Here is a 12968-nt window from a genome sequence, read left to right on the forward strand (position 1 = left end):
TACAATATTAAATCATATCATAGAGCACGATTAGATATGTAATAGTCAACATATAAGGATACATTTTAATTTATTTTTTCTTCATTTATATTCATTTCCCATATTTCTTTTAGCCACTTTGAAAGGTGCAATTGCCATGGTATCAAATTTCTAAATTTAGTTACACCAATCAAAATGAAATTCTTTAAGGTTGTCTAACCCTCTTTTTCTTTTTCTTTTTTTCTTCTTATTTTTAAAATAAGGCATATTAGGAGGGTTAACCTCTAGCCTCAAATGGTAGCCGTTTCCCAGTGGAAAGAACTTTCACTTTTAATCTTTTTATATCAAAGAACTTTCACTTTTAATTCAGTACGTTTTATACATATTATGCAAGAGATGAAAAGAAAGACAATTTTGACTGACAATTCCTTAATTCTTTGGATCCTCAATGAAGAACCGAAAAATTGGCTTTATTTAACTAAGATTAGTTTCTACACAACTGAAAGTAAATAGTAAGTTTCATAGTTAAGAGTATGAAGAAATGAAGCTATTATTTTCTCTTTCTATATTCTACTCATTTATCGTTCACAATGTAAAAATCTATTTATACATATCTCAGCAACTACTTTTCTCTCTTTCACTATTAATATACAAACATACATGTGATGCACTAGAATGCACGAATACTTGCATCCTTGACATGGGTTCTCTCACAAAATTAGCTCCCCACAGCCTAAAAAAGCTAAAGGAACTCGGTGTCTGCCGCTTAATACTTGCTACCAAAAAAGCATCTCAATGATGGAGGATTGAACTCTCAGTGAAGGGTTCATTTCTTCTGCTGTACTGTACACAGAACAATTAGATCTGTATTTGTCCTCCAATGCGGAGCTCGTGATCACAAACATTGGACTCGATCACCAATTATCAGATTGATCGAAGAACTTCCATATTCTTGTCTTATAATGGCATTTAGGATCACTTCTAGCTTCTTGCTCCCTACTTTTCAACTTTAGTCCACTTCTATATGAGCTTTTGCTCATTGACTCTCGATTATTTCAGAGTGGAAGAAAAGAAACTAATGAAATTTCTTCTGTACAAGGACTGTACTGATACCTTTTAAATGGGTTAGTTGAAGAAGTAAGGAGAATTAAGAACCTCTTGCAAATTAAAGTTGCCTCTCTCCGGAATAGGAGGAAACTCCAGTTCTGGATATGAAGTTTGGAAGTTTTCCAGCAACTGTCATTAGTCAGAGAAGGATTTATCAGAAGTTAGATAGAGGAGAAGAAAAAGAGTGTGGGAGAGTGGAGAAGAAGTATGAAATTGATACTAATATCAGTGGAAACTTATGTCACAACTCATGACAGACTCACATTCTCAAGTACCGGCATGCTATACAGTTCCACAAATTGTTGACGAAGTATCTGATTCATTTGGTCCACATCACATGCGTGAGTCCAGAACGAGTCGTGCACCCCTGAAACAAAGATATAGAATTGTCATTGACAAGGTAAGCTTCCATTTTAACAACTGTTCGTATTTCTAATCATCTCAATAAGGAGCAGAAAGGCAGGAGAAAAGTTTCAACAATTTCCAGGCACAGATATGAACGTTAAAATTCCGTAATATAAATGGAGGTTAAGGTTTTTTCTATGCCAACCAAATTTACAATATCCTTGTCCAAATTGAAATCTTTTATTGAATAACCAGTATCGCTATAACAGATACAAACCTGCAAAACATAAGCCAGCATCCCTGCAGGCGAGAGCAGTCATCATCATGTGCGAACCGTCGAGTGAGTGAACGAAATTTGGAGGAAAAGCAGATCTTTGTTTTCTCACATCTACCTGAGTACAGTAAAAGATGAAGCTGCTTAGCAATAATGGCAGATTGCCTACATCATATAGAATGAAAGAGATGGTCATATAAACTTACAGAGCTACCCTCTCTCTGCAGGGCCAAAATCTGCAAAGATGTTTTCACCTGCAGCACAAAGTAGAGAATTACAAGAAATTCTACTAACTACAGCTGGTCAGGGAAACCATGATCTAGAGGACTCAAAGAAAGCCTTCAGCTGAAGAAAGGGCATTTATTTTTGTCCAGGTAAAATGTTTTCCCAAATGATTGTCTTTCTACTTAAAGGATTGAACCTCACATAAATGATTTGAAGAGTAAAGGATATGAGAGACGGGCCATTCTCTTTCAGCTACTAGAGGTGTAACTCAATTGGAAAGGGGTAGTTGTTGCGATTATGCCATTCTTTCAACCGTAGTAATCACAAATCTACCATGACTAGTCTACAGTTCGATAGGCTGTGCAAATTTTTACTAGCATCTGCTGAGTGGCTCTAAAAATAAGCATGCATCACTCTATTTTATATAACAATGTTGAGAGGGAACAAATTTAGGATGCCGAACTCTAGGCTGCCAATAACTAGCCAGCTGATGATTCCTCACATGAGAAATTTTTAAAGATGATCTTATTGAATCCTAACAAATATTTCTAGGCATTCAGAAATATATATATATATATATATATGTTCTAGGCCTCACTTTTTCTTGTATGAATTTTCTAATGTTACGAATTTGAGGTTTTGTTTTGAATAATATATCTATATATAAATAAATTCTAGTTTCCATTATAACTCAACTAGAGGTAGATCATAAAATTTTGGTGAGGCTAAAAGTTAAATTTTGATATAGATAGTATACTAATGTTCAAAAAAATTGTCTCACTTACCAGATGTCTTTCATTTTTATAGTAAGGTTGCACAACAGGAAGTCCTAAAGGAGTGGTCCATTGGACTGGTTGATTTTGTGAAGCAACTACCTGCAACAAGTTTACAAATCAATCATTCAAAATCTGGGTGTGGGGAAAAAATCTCCAGATCTACTCTCTGGTCTGTGTTTATTGCCCAAACCTTGACAAAAAAGTCATACCTTGGCACAATCACCAAGCCAGCCCATTACTGCACGGGCAGCTTGGAATATCTCTCCAAGGGAAGCCAATGTCACCTATGTCAAAACATTTAGGAAAAATTGTGAAAGAAATAACATCGGAAAAAGAAACAAGAAAAGACATGAACGAATTTTCAAATGTTAGAAATGAACTCCCAATGACACAATAATGCAATAGTGTATACTATGGAACTTTAAGAAGTGAGAGAGGAAAAAAAAAACTAATTAAGATTCAAACAAAACTATAAGAAAATATATTAACTTTGGCAATCATGCATGCATGCCCAACACCAAGCTTGACCTAATTTACAAGAAATATACTTAGACTAAATTGGTTAATTATACATTTATAGTTCATAATCATTGCAGTGAATTGCCAAATGATGAATCCATTAAATTTCTGTAGTTAATTTTAGACCTATACAAAAAAAATTAAGGTGGAGCTTTAGGCAATTCCTGCAGTAACAACAAAGCCTAATGTTTTACTCACTTTAGCAGCGTAACAAGAAGCACTGAATAGTTGTTCATCATCATTGATGACACCCTTCTCCTCCAATCTTTTCTTTATCTGTTCACGTGCCCCCACATACGTAACACCATACACAGAAGTCATCACTGTCTGTTTCACCAATTTCCTATCAACCTGAAAACATCCAAATGTTATTTTTTGCTGGCACATGTCACCAAAAGTTATATATATCTTAGGTGTGAATTTCAACTTTAAACTCCCAAAAAAAAAAAATACCTGATCAATTAGAATCTTGGCTAATAAAGCACTTGGGTGGCGAGCGGGGTCCTTGTTGCTGTCGTTAATCATAATAGTGTGAACCCTACAAAGGTGACGTATACACATTAGAAGATTGAGTTGAGCCCAAAATATTTAAAAAATATAAAAGCCAATATAATCTCATGAAAGGATCATACACTAGTTTGCTAAGCTTTCAAATTATTACACTTCTAAGAATAAATTGAAAGGCATGCAAAATTTGCCTCTCAAGACTCTGCATACAGGAAAAAAAGAAAGTAAAGATTACTTTTAAGGCTTGGTAGCATTACACCTTTTTTTTAGCAATGTTAACACCTTGGGTTGTGAATTGTGATAAAGGTCTCTTCTTTTGTATCTTTGAGTGATCAAGTCATTATTTTCTCTTTTCTCTAAGCAAGTTCTTGGAAAGATTATGTTTAGCTGTTTATTTCTAGCCTTCAGTCAACTCTTTTCACAAAGTTTCTAGTCCCTGAAAGCAGACCCATAAAATTGTACATGAGAGCCAGATACTCACATAGTTCTTTCTTTTGAGATTGGTTAAATATAATAATTAAGTTGTTTACACAATATGGTGCAAAACACTAAATAGTTTTCACTTAAGTTGAAGTGAAAACATGAGATTTTGGAGTAGGCATCTATAATTGACTTTTATGGGTCTAAAGTGATACATTGAGGTATCTAAGCATGCCCAAACAGTTTGGAAGCATTTAGAGGGGTTTAATGTCATTTTTTGAGAAATTGACTAGTGTGTGTGGCGTTGCGTCGCCTCCTAAGTGGCGATGCATCACCTAATGCCTTAGGGCTTTGAGAAACCCATCGCCTGGCATCGCCTATAGACACGCGTTGCCTGACATGTCCGTACAGAAACGTGTTTTAGCTCCAAAATGATGTGTTCAAAAGTTCTAATCCTATTGGTTAGACTTAATGATGATACCTGTACTATAAATAAGGGTTATTAGAGTTGTAAAACCTTAATCACACTTTTCAACTCTCTCTAACCTCTCTCACTTTCTCTAGCTCTCAAAGATCATAAGTTTTTTCCAAGAAACTCATCAAGAATTGCTTGACATTGCTTGACTTTGTAAGCTTCAAAGGCTTGTTCAATCTCAAATCTCATTCTATCTTGGCAAAGCTTCAAGCAACAATGGGAAGGCTTGGAATAGAGATTTTGGACAACGATAATCCTCGTATATAAGCCTTTAGATTTTCCCCATGAAGATTCAATTGTTCAAAATAAAGGTTGTATTTCTCTAAACTCTAACTATCTGAGATAGACTATTTTGATTTCGTTTTAGGGTTTCCCATTATATTTGTGTTCAAACATTTGATAGTTCTATAATATTTCATGTGAGGATTCCATTTATCTAGGAAGTGTAATCTCACTCTCCATTTTACATTTTTTTTCTATATTTTCTTTAATGTTTGAATTTTCAAGATTTGCCTTCATACTATGCATATGATTCTTGATTAGTCTCTGATTCTCGATTAGTCTATTAGGTTTGTATTATTGAAATTATTATTATTATTCATTGTTGATTTAGAAAGTGAAAGCCATAAATTCCCAACACTTTCAATATATTCTTTATTTGACAAACATATTTTCAAAACGTTTCTCAGATTTTTCATTTGCGGAATTTAACACTTCTTTTCATATTTCTCAAGAAAATAAACAAGTTTCTTCATTTCTTGATTCTGCACATAAACCACCAAAGCCATCTACATGTTCCTTTTTGTTTTCACAAGAAACTGGAAAAGAGCAAAAGTTAAGTAATTTGGTTTTGAGAGTTTATAACCATAATCAAGAAATAAAGAAACTTGTTCAGTTTGGAGTTGGAGTTTATAGACATTAAAATGTCTACATTGGATATTCTTAGTCTCAGAATTTGGGATTTATTAGCGTTTCCTTGAGTAAAAAAAAACTTATTTTAGACAGCACGACAAAAATTCGTCCAACTTTTTTGATAATATATAATAGACAATTGTAGTGTACCTTCTAGCAATTTCAGAATAAACATCAGCAGGTTTCACTCCAGCAACCAAGTTGACCGCAGCTGCTTCTAACTAAGAAAGGGCAACATGAATGCAATTCAAGGCAATTAGCAAACCCACATACATTATATCATCTAAAAGATATTAGACATTCTTCAATTTGGCTAAAAGATATTAGAGAACATTGTTGAATTTGACTAAAATATATTAGAGGACAATCTTGAATTTGACCAGGCTTCAGAGCATAATTAGTAAGCTTGATACATGAGCAACTGCATATTTTTCTGATATGTAACTTAATAGACGACGTAAATGAAAGACTGAAATATGGGTGTTAGTGATTCAAATTATGATCAATTTCTTGAAGCGCAATTTTTTTTTTTAAATTGAAAAAGCATGCCAAAATATAGCTGAAATGACTGTTGGCAATAAGGCTCATAAATCAGTGTTAACAATGATGCCTTAAGTACATAAATTGACTGTTCAACATCCAAAAAGAAAAAATTTCAGATTTGTATTGCCAAGAAGTTGAGGTGAATCAAAGTATAAATTAAAGGAAGGAAGAAAAAAAAATTGTGTTTAATTTCCATTTACTAGCATTTTATGGTATATTGTTTAAGCTTTTACCTAAGTTAAGATCCTCATGGGCAGCTATTTTTTATCAACCTTTTGCCAATACAGATTAGAATCTTCTCGTTAAAGCTTTCACATTTAATGGCTCAATTGACATATTTTATCACATCCACAATGCAGTATTTATGAAGAAAAAAGATTATAATACAGAAGAAATAAAGTACAGAGATGGAGAAAGCATACACTGTTTCTGCCCAAGGCAGCATAGTGCTGCAAGCCATTACATGAACCATCCTGTAAAATTTTAAAGTTCGACATTAATATCCAATGTAACATAAACATATATTAAATGTGTATAGAGAGAAGACACAAAACCCGAAGGGAGAGAAATGGAAAATAAATAACGATGGGCAGAACTTAAGATTCCAGCAGCTAATGGAGGGCATATATGTTTATCACTATTTATTAGTCCTCCCATGATATTGATATCAAAAGGTGATCAAAATTTCCGGTGCCTGATATAAAAGGGGAAAATGGGAAAATGAAGCTCTTGTACACCTAGCTCCACACTGCCAACAAAATGTGACCAGAACATCCTCTTTTTTTTTATCATCTTTATTAACTCTCAAGTAAGTCAAAGATCACAACAAGATAGGAGGATATTAACACTCCAGAGATAAATGGGGCAGAAAATAGGCATGCTTTCATTTGTCTAAAATTATACAAAGAAAACATTGTCGAAAAGAGGAAGTACAATAATTTAAAATAAAAGAGTTGCATAAGCTATCAATCCCCCCTTTAAACATACAGAGGCTTCTAATAAGGCATTTACCTGATGAATTGGCAAGTGAGAAATAACAGTATGTGGTGATGAGCTGTTTAATGCTTCTGTTAAATTAATACAAGCAGCTAAGCATTGAAAAGGATCTTCAGCCCCCAGCCACCAGCGGTCTCCATGAACAGGGTTGTTTGCTGAATCTAATATATCTTCAATATGGTTATCCACAAACGCTAGTCGCCCATCATATGAAAGCTTTTCAACTCCACCAGCATACAGGTTTGCTAATTGTATCTTAAGCCAGCGTAAACCAGACTTGCCTAATGGCCGTCCTTCAGCAAACTCAAGAACTCCACGACAGAGATCAGAACTCAAATGATTCAAATGGGGGTGCATAGGGTATGCTCTCCCTCTGAAATCAAGATTATGTGGATAATAAAAGCCCTCCTCATCTTTCATTCTTCGAGCCACCTTTTCAGAATCAATTTTCTCACTATCAGTACACACATATTTCACTTAAATGCTGCAAAGTCAACACAACTCTTGAAAGCATTGTGTAGTGGTTTGTAATTTCAAATTCCAAATACATTACTTACAACTGAAGCTTACGGGTTATAAAATCATTTTCCACTAATAAAATGAGAAGAAGACACTTACCGAAAGCTTGAGTTCAACATCACATCGTAAAGAATGTCTTTCTGAGTTTACTTTCCTTGCTTTTCTCACTTTCCACTTCCATTGTTGGATTTCTGCTAAATCATCTGAGATTGGTTTCTCTGGTACAGTAACCTATGGCCAATTAAGATGAATGAAACAATCAATGGGAGACTAACTAATATACAATGCAGTAAAAGAGCCCAACAATAATGTCAAGCAAGTTTATTAAGGGGATTGGATACAAGATCCCACTCTAATTTCTTGCTAGTCTAATCGAAAGATAACATTTAGAGGCATTATTTTTCTACAGAATTCCTCGGATCATTTAATCAATTTTGTTTAATGCTGATAGAAAACTAGACTAGTTTTTTTAGGAGCTGGAAAAATAAACTTAGAAGACAGTATTTTATCTTGGGAAAAAAAAGACCATAGAAAAATTAAGCATGTACATACATCTTTACGATCAACTAAGCCAGCAACATTGCCACCTCCATCCCAAATGCTCTCCACCACACTAAATACTTTTTTATTCACCCTCCACTTGACACTCCCAAGCATATCCAGAGCCTGAGATGCAAACAGCAAAAAAATTGGGTAAAAAAATAATTCATTATGCATTAGAATAAAATCAATCTGAAAGAGAACTACAAATTGGACATAACCTATAATTTGAATATACAGAAAATATATGCCATGTAAGCAGCTTCTGTGATTTGTATGTATGATAATAAAAGTATGCAGTTCAAGTAGAATAACCAAAGAGAAAAAACAATGATCACATTAATTACTTCAAATTAAATAAATTTCTAATTCTACAAGAAAGTTGTGCATGAAACTGATAGGAATTTCCTGTCAAAACAGATCAAACAGTAGCCAAACACAGAGAAATAGAATGAAAATCTGTATGTATTCAACCTCCTGGAATTCGAGAGCCAGGGTCTCTCCCAAAGCTGGTTACAGCCGCTAATTCCTCCACAAGCCTCACACACTTCTCACTCACAACTTATTCTATTACACTAGACCTCACTCTAACCCATCCACTCCACTCCCATACAATACCAACCCTTCTAACTAACTTCTAGCCACTTTTTGTGCTTACCTCACCTTTCCCTTTCCTAGAGTACAAGTATGTGATTGAAGGTCTATCAGAAACTTCTCACCTCAAATACTTTCTGCATCTGCTTTCCTGGAGCAGCCCTAAGTGCTTCTCGCTGCTTCCTGGATCCATGAGTGCGCATAACATAAGAAGGTAGAAACAGATGCCCACCCTTGTCATATCTGGAAAAAAAAAGTACAAAAGATATCCAAAACTTGAGTTGCAAAGATATTTTACAAAATAAAGGAAACCAAATTGTCAACAATTCCATTCAAACAATGATGTCTTTTCATGTAAACTTTCACTCCCTAGCACAATTTAATGTCAGAGAGAAACAACATGAAATCATTTATTTTAACTATATCGTACCCTTTCCATTTTCTTGGAGGTATCAACATTGGCACATAAGGAATTGGGATGAGCTTAACCTGTTAGAAACAAAGGCAGAAGATAATTACATAACAATAGGCAATTAAAAAGTGAAAAATAATCATAGGGCACTTTCATATGCATATCACGTTTTGGTAAATGTTTAAAATATTTAAGAAAGCAAGATATATACAGACTACAGATAATTAGGTCTCACAAATTGCTTTTCAGGTGACTCAAGTTTACAAAGTTGAAATTACATTATTTAGTTTTTTTTTTAAAAAAAAGGTAGATATGGTTGGAAGAAAAGAAATATTTCTTTTCTAATTCATAATGAATCAAAAAGTTAAAAGCACATTTAACAATAATTTAATAATGCAAATTACTTTCATGTATATTAAAAAGGGTAACAAAAATAATTCTTAACTTACAGTTCTATCAAGCCCTGCAAGAAGTAAGGGATCACATTCTATAACTCCATAATTCCTCAGAAATTTCTGCCTGTTAAGATTTAAAAAAAGAAAAAAGTTTCATAATAACAATGTGAATAAGAAAAAAACTAAAAGTCACTTTATTAAGTCTATTCTTGTGTTAAAAGATGAATATGCACCAAAAATAAATAAATAAATAACTTGCTCAATAACCAATTACTTGTAAGGTAGTGTAGTGCATTATCATTATGTTCCAGGGTACACAATCCAAAACCGATTCTAAGAAGTGAGTTGCTTCTTTTACTGTTCTTTGACAAAAACTAAAACAAACAATTCTTTTGAAACCTATAATGTTTATAGACTCACCCTGTCTTTGCAATGGATTTTAGTCTATGCCTAAACGCAGGTCTAACATCAGGTGGAACATCTCCTGATTGATCAAGTGGAGGTTGTACGAAAGCTGTTTCAGTTAATAAATCTATCAAACGACATCCCAGCTGCAAAATTACAGTGTATAAAAAAATGTCTCAAAGTCAAGAATTTTGTTCAAAATCTGATCCATAACCATTCAGAATAACAAGAGATGCCAAGAGCCACAAACCTTAGCCTGCGTTTCTCGACTCCAAGGCTCAAACTCTTCTTTTACCAGCAGCTTTTGTGCCAAACTCAGTCTTCTCGTTCTAATTAAACCAATAATATTTTTCCTAAGTATCTCCTTTTCCTTACTCTGACCCTCTTCATTGTCATCTACATTCTCCTTTCTCTGAATTTTTTTAGTACTCTCCAGAAAACTTTGAATTCTCACCTGAAATATTAACAATAATGATAATCCAAGACACCTCGTCCCCAACTCAGTAAGTTAACAGAGAAAAGTGTATGCCACACAAAACACAAAGATATTACCAGTGTGATGTGGTAAATAAGTAATATTTTTTATGCCGAAAAGGAAAAAAAATACACAAACAACTAGAAGGTGAATACTTCAGCAAAGTCTTAACCTCAACACATTCAGGCGATGTCTACTGATCTGTAATGGCCCATAATAGATAGGAAATGAAGGTGTAAGATTAAAATAAACTTTCAAGGAAGTAGTGTAATGGCCCATAATAGATAGGAAATGAAGGAGGTGTTTCCTTTCCTATCCATGTCTTTGCTTTAACAATTAAGATTAAATAGTTAAAGGAATGTACTCTATTACTTACAATCATTGATTCTTTATCTTATTCCTTTCCCCATTACAATTCTTTTTATTATGGAATAGTCAAAATTCCCTTACTATCTTACACTACTTCCTTGAAAGTATAATTTAATCTTATGCAACTTGGCTAAACAAACTCATAAACTCTAGCAATAATTCTCTAACTACAGAAATTTACATTAACTTAATTAACAAAGGTCTATAAGATTTGAAAGACATTTGAATATACCTCCTCCTCTATAGCCATGGCTATCTGAATAGCAGCATGAACCACTTGAACGCAGCCATCATAAGAAGCCGACATCATCAAACCCATCATCTTATGCATAACAATAAGAGCAATCTTATCAGCAGACAACAAACCAATATTAGGCGCAAAAGCCATCTTTTTTTTGCTCTTGGGCAACTTTTGTTCTCTCTCAATGGCTTCCTTCAATGGCTCAAACCATCCCAAAAACAAAGACTTAACATGAGGCAAATTAGGAGCCAACTTCTTCTCACGCATTTCCCTCTCTAACTCATTATACTCATTCACCATTTTCTCCCAAGCTTCAGTCTCAGCCTTAATCTGCCTCCTCCTTAACAGATTGTACTTCCTCTTCTCAATCTTCATAAACTCCAACTTCACTTCTCGTTTGGACTTTTTGAATATACCCTTTAAGAAGAGGGAGGCAATCCAAGGTGGGTCTTGGATAAAAATCCTTGGGGGTGATTCCAGAGGCATAACATGACCAAACTCGTTAATGGGCATCTGTAAATTCATCGAACACTCCAAGTTCTCGACGAGATAGTCTTGAACAGAGTCTAATATGGGTCGGAACTGAATTGGGTCAGAAGGGGTTTTGAGGCTAAGTGGAAAATGAGTTGATGAAGAGAGTGATGGCTTAAATAGACAATTAGAGGATGACCCAAATAGAAAATGGAGGTTTTTGAGAGACCTTTCGTTAGACTTTGGGGGCTTCCGCCATGTTGAGTTGGATATTTGAGATTGAGGACTCGTATACGAAGCTGTGGAAGCCATTTTGGTAGAGAGTGGAGAGAGAGATAAGCTGTCAGTTGAGGATGAAGGAGTAGAGTAAGGATAGACAAAACAAAAGAGCCGAAACCTCGCTTAAACCTTGGCTGCCAACATCTTCAGGATATTTCCTTATTTATTTATTTATATATTTTTCCTAATAAAATACAAAATTTTACCGTAATATAGGAACCACTATTTTTATTTATTTATTTAAATTCTATTAGTTTTATTTTATTTACATTTTTTGGCGCTGTGTGTTTGTCACTAAATCCCACATTGGTTATTTGTGTGGATTGTAAGTAGTATTTATGTTAAATCATATGACCATTCTCTGTCTCTATAATTGAGTTTCATTACTACCGAAATGCAAAATTTTAGTACTATATTTTTTTCCATTTCAATCAGATTACTAAAAGTTACACCAAAAAACTACAATGTCCCACTATATAGTATTTCAGGAGAATGAGCAAAATGGTGAGATGGTGCCACCTTCGAGTTTCTCTAAGTATCCCGGCTTAAAAAATTAGAAACTCACATTCTCATTAAATTTTCATTTACACTATGTTCAGTAGGATGGAGTGAGAATATGGAGGATGTTTCTTATAATTAGGGAAAGTACGATATAAATTCATGTAATTTTCAATTTGTTACATTTATATACACAATCTTCTTTTTGTGGAAAAAATACCCAATGTTATATTTTGGGTGCATCTGTCACTACCGTTAAGTGTTATGATTGGTTAAATACAAATGATAAGTGTTAAAATACAAGCAAGGTATAAACACTTAGTAGAATTTACATAGTGAAGATGTGAATTTGAGTTTCAAATTGTAGGCACTAATAAAATGGAAATTTGGATCCAAAGTGATACATAAAAGTATCTAAGGGTTCCCAAAAAGTTTGGTGGCATTTGGAGCATTTTTTGGACCTTTGGAAGTGTCCAAAGTCAGAGGGGGTGGCGATACGTTGCCACCCAAGAGGCGACACATCGCCTGAAGGCTAGGGTTTCCAAAAACCCTAGCAGGCAATGCATCACCTGCTTGTAGGCAACGCATCACCTGCTATATAATGTGGACTTACATAAATGCTCCAAATTACGTGTTTTACAAGTCTAATCCTATTGGTTTAACTTAATGATGGTGTAAACTGTATATAAGGG

At 34.3% G+C, this 12968-nt stretch overlaps 1 protein-coding gene across 1 annotated transcript; it reads right to left on the minus strand.

Annotated features, from left to right (window-relative positions):
* Window positions 1-485: 485 nt before the first annotated feature.
* On the minus strand, window positions 486-11907 carry LOC133782979 (DNA-directed RNA polymerase 3B, chloroplastic). Its single transcript, XM_062222468.1, has 19 exons — window positions 11020-11907; window positions 10194-10397; window positions 9959-10089; window positions 9593-9662; window positions 9162-9220; window positions 8857-8974; window positions 8150-8263; window positions 7697-7828; window positions 7094-7510; window positions 6505-6555; window positions 5690-5760; window positions 3679-3763; window positions 3424-3576; window positions 2916-2990; window positions 2716-2805; window positions 1912-1959; window positions 1709-1823; window positions 1350-1453; window positions 486-1215 (listed from the first exon to the last, which is right to left on the minus strand). The coding sequence occupies exons 1-19, from the start codon at window positions 11809-11811 to the stop codon at window positions 1105-1107; spliced, it is 2940 nt and encodes a 979-aa protein (XP_062078452.1). The 5' UTR covers window positions 11812-11907; the 3' UTR covers window positions 486-1104.
* Window positions 11908-12968: the final 1061 nt, after the last annotated feature.

Source organism: Humulus lupulus, chromosome 6 (assembly GCF_963169125.1).
Source record: "Humulus lupulus chromosome 6, drHumLupu1.1, whole genome shotgun sequence".
Classification (NCBI taxonomy): domain Eukaryota; kingdom Viridiplantae; phylum Streptophyta; class Magnoliopsida; order Rosales; family Cannabaceae; genus Humulus; species Humulus lupulus.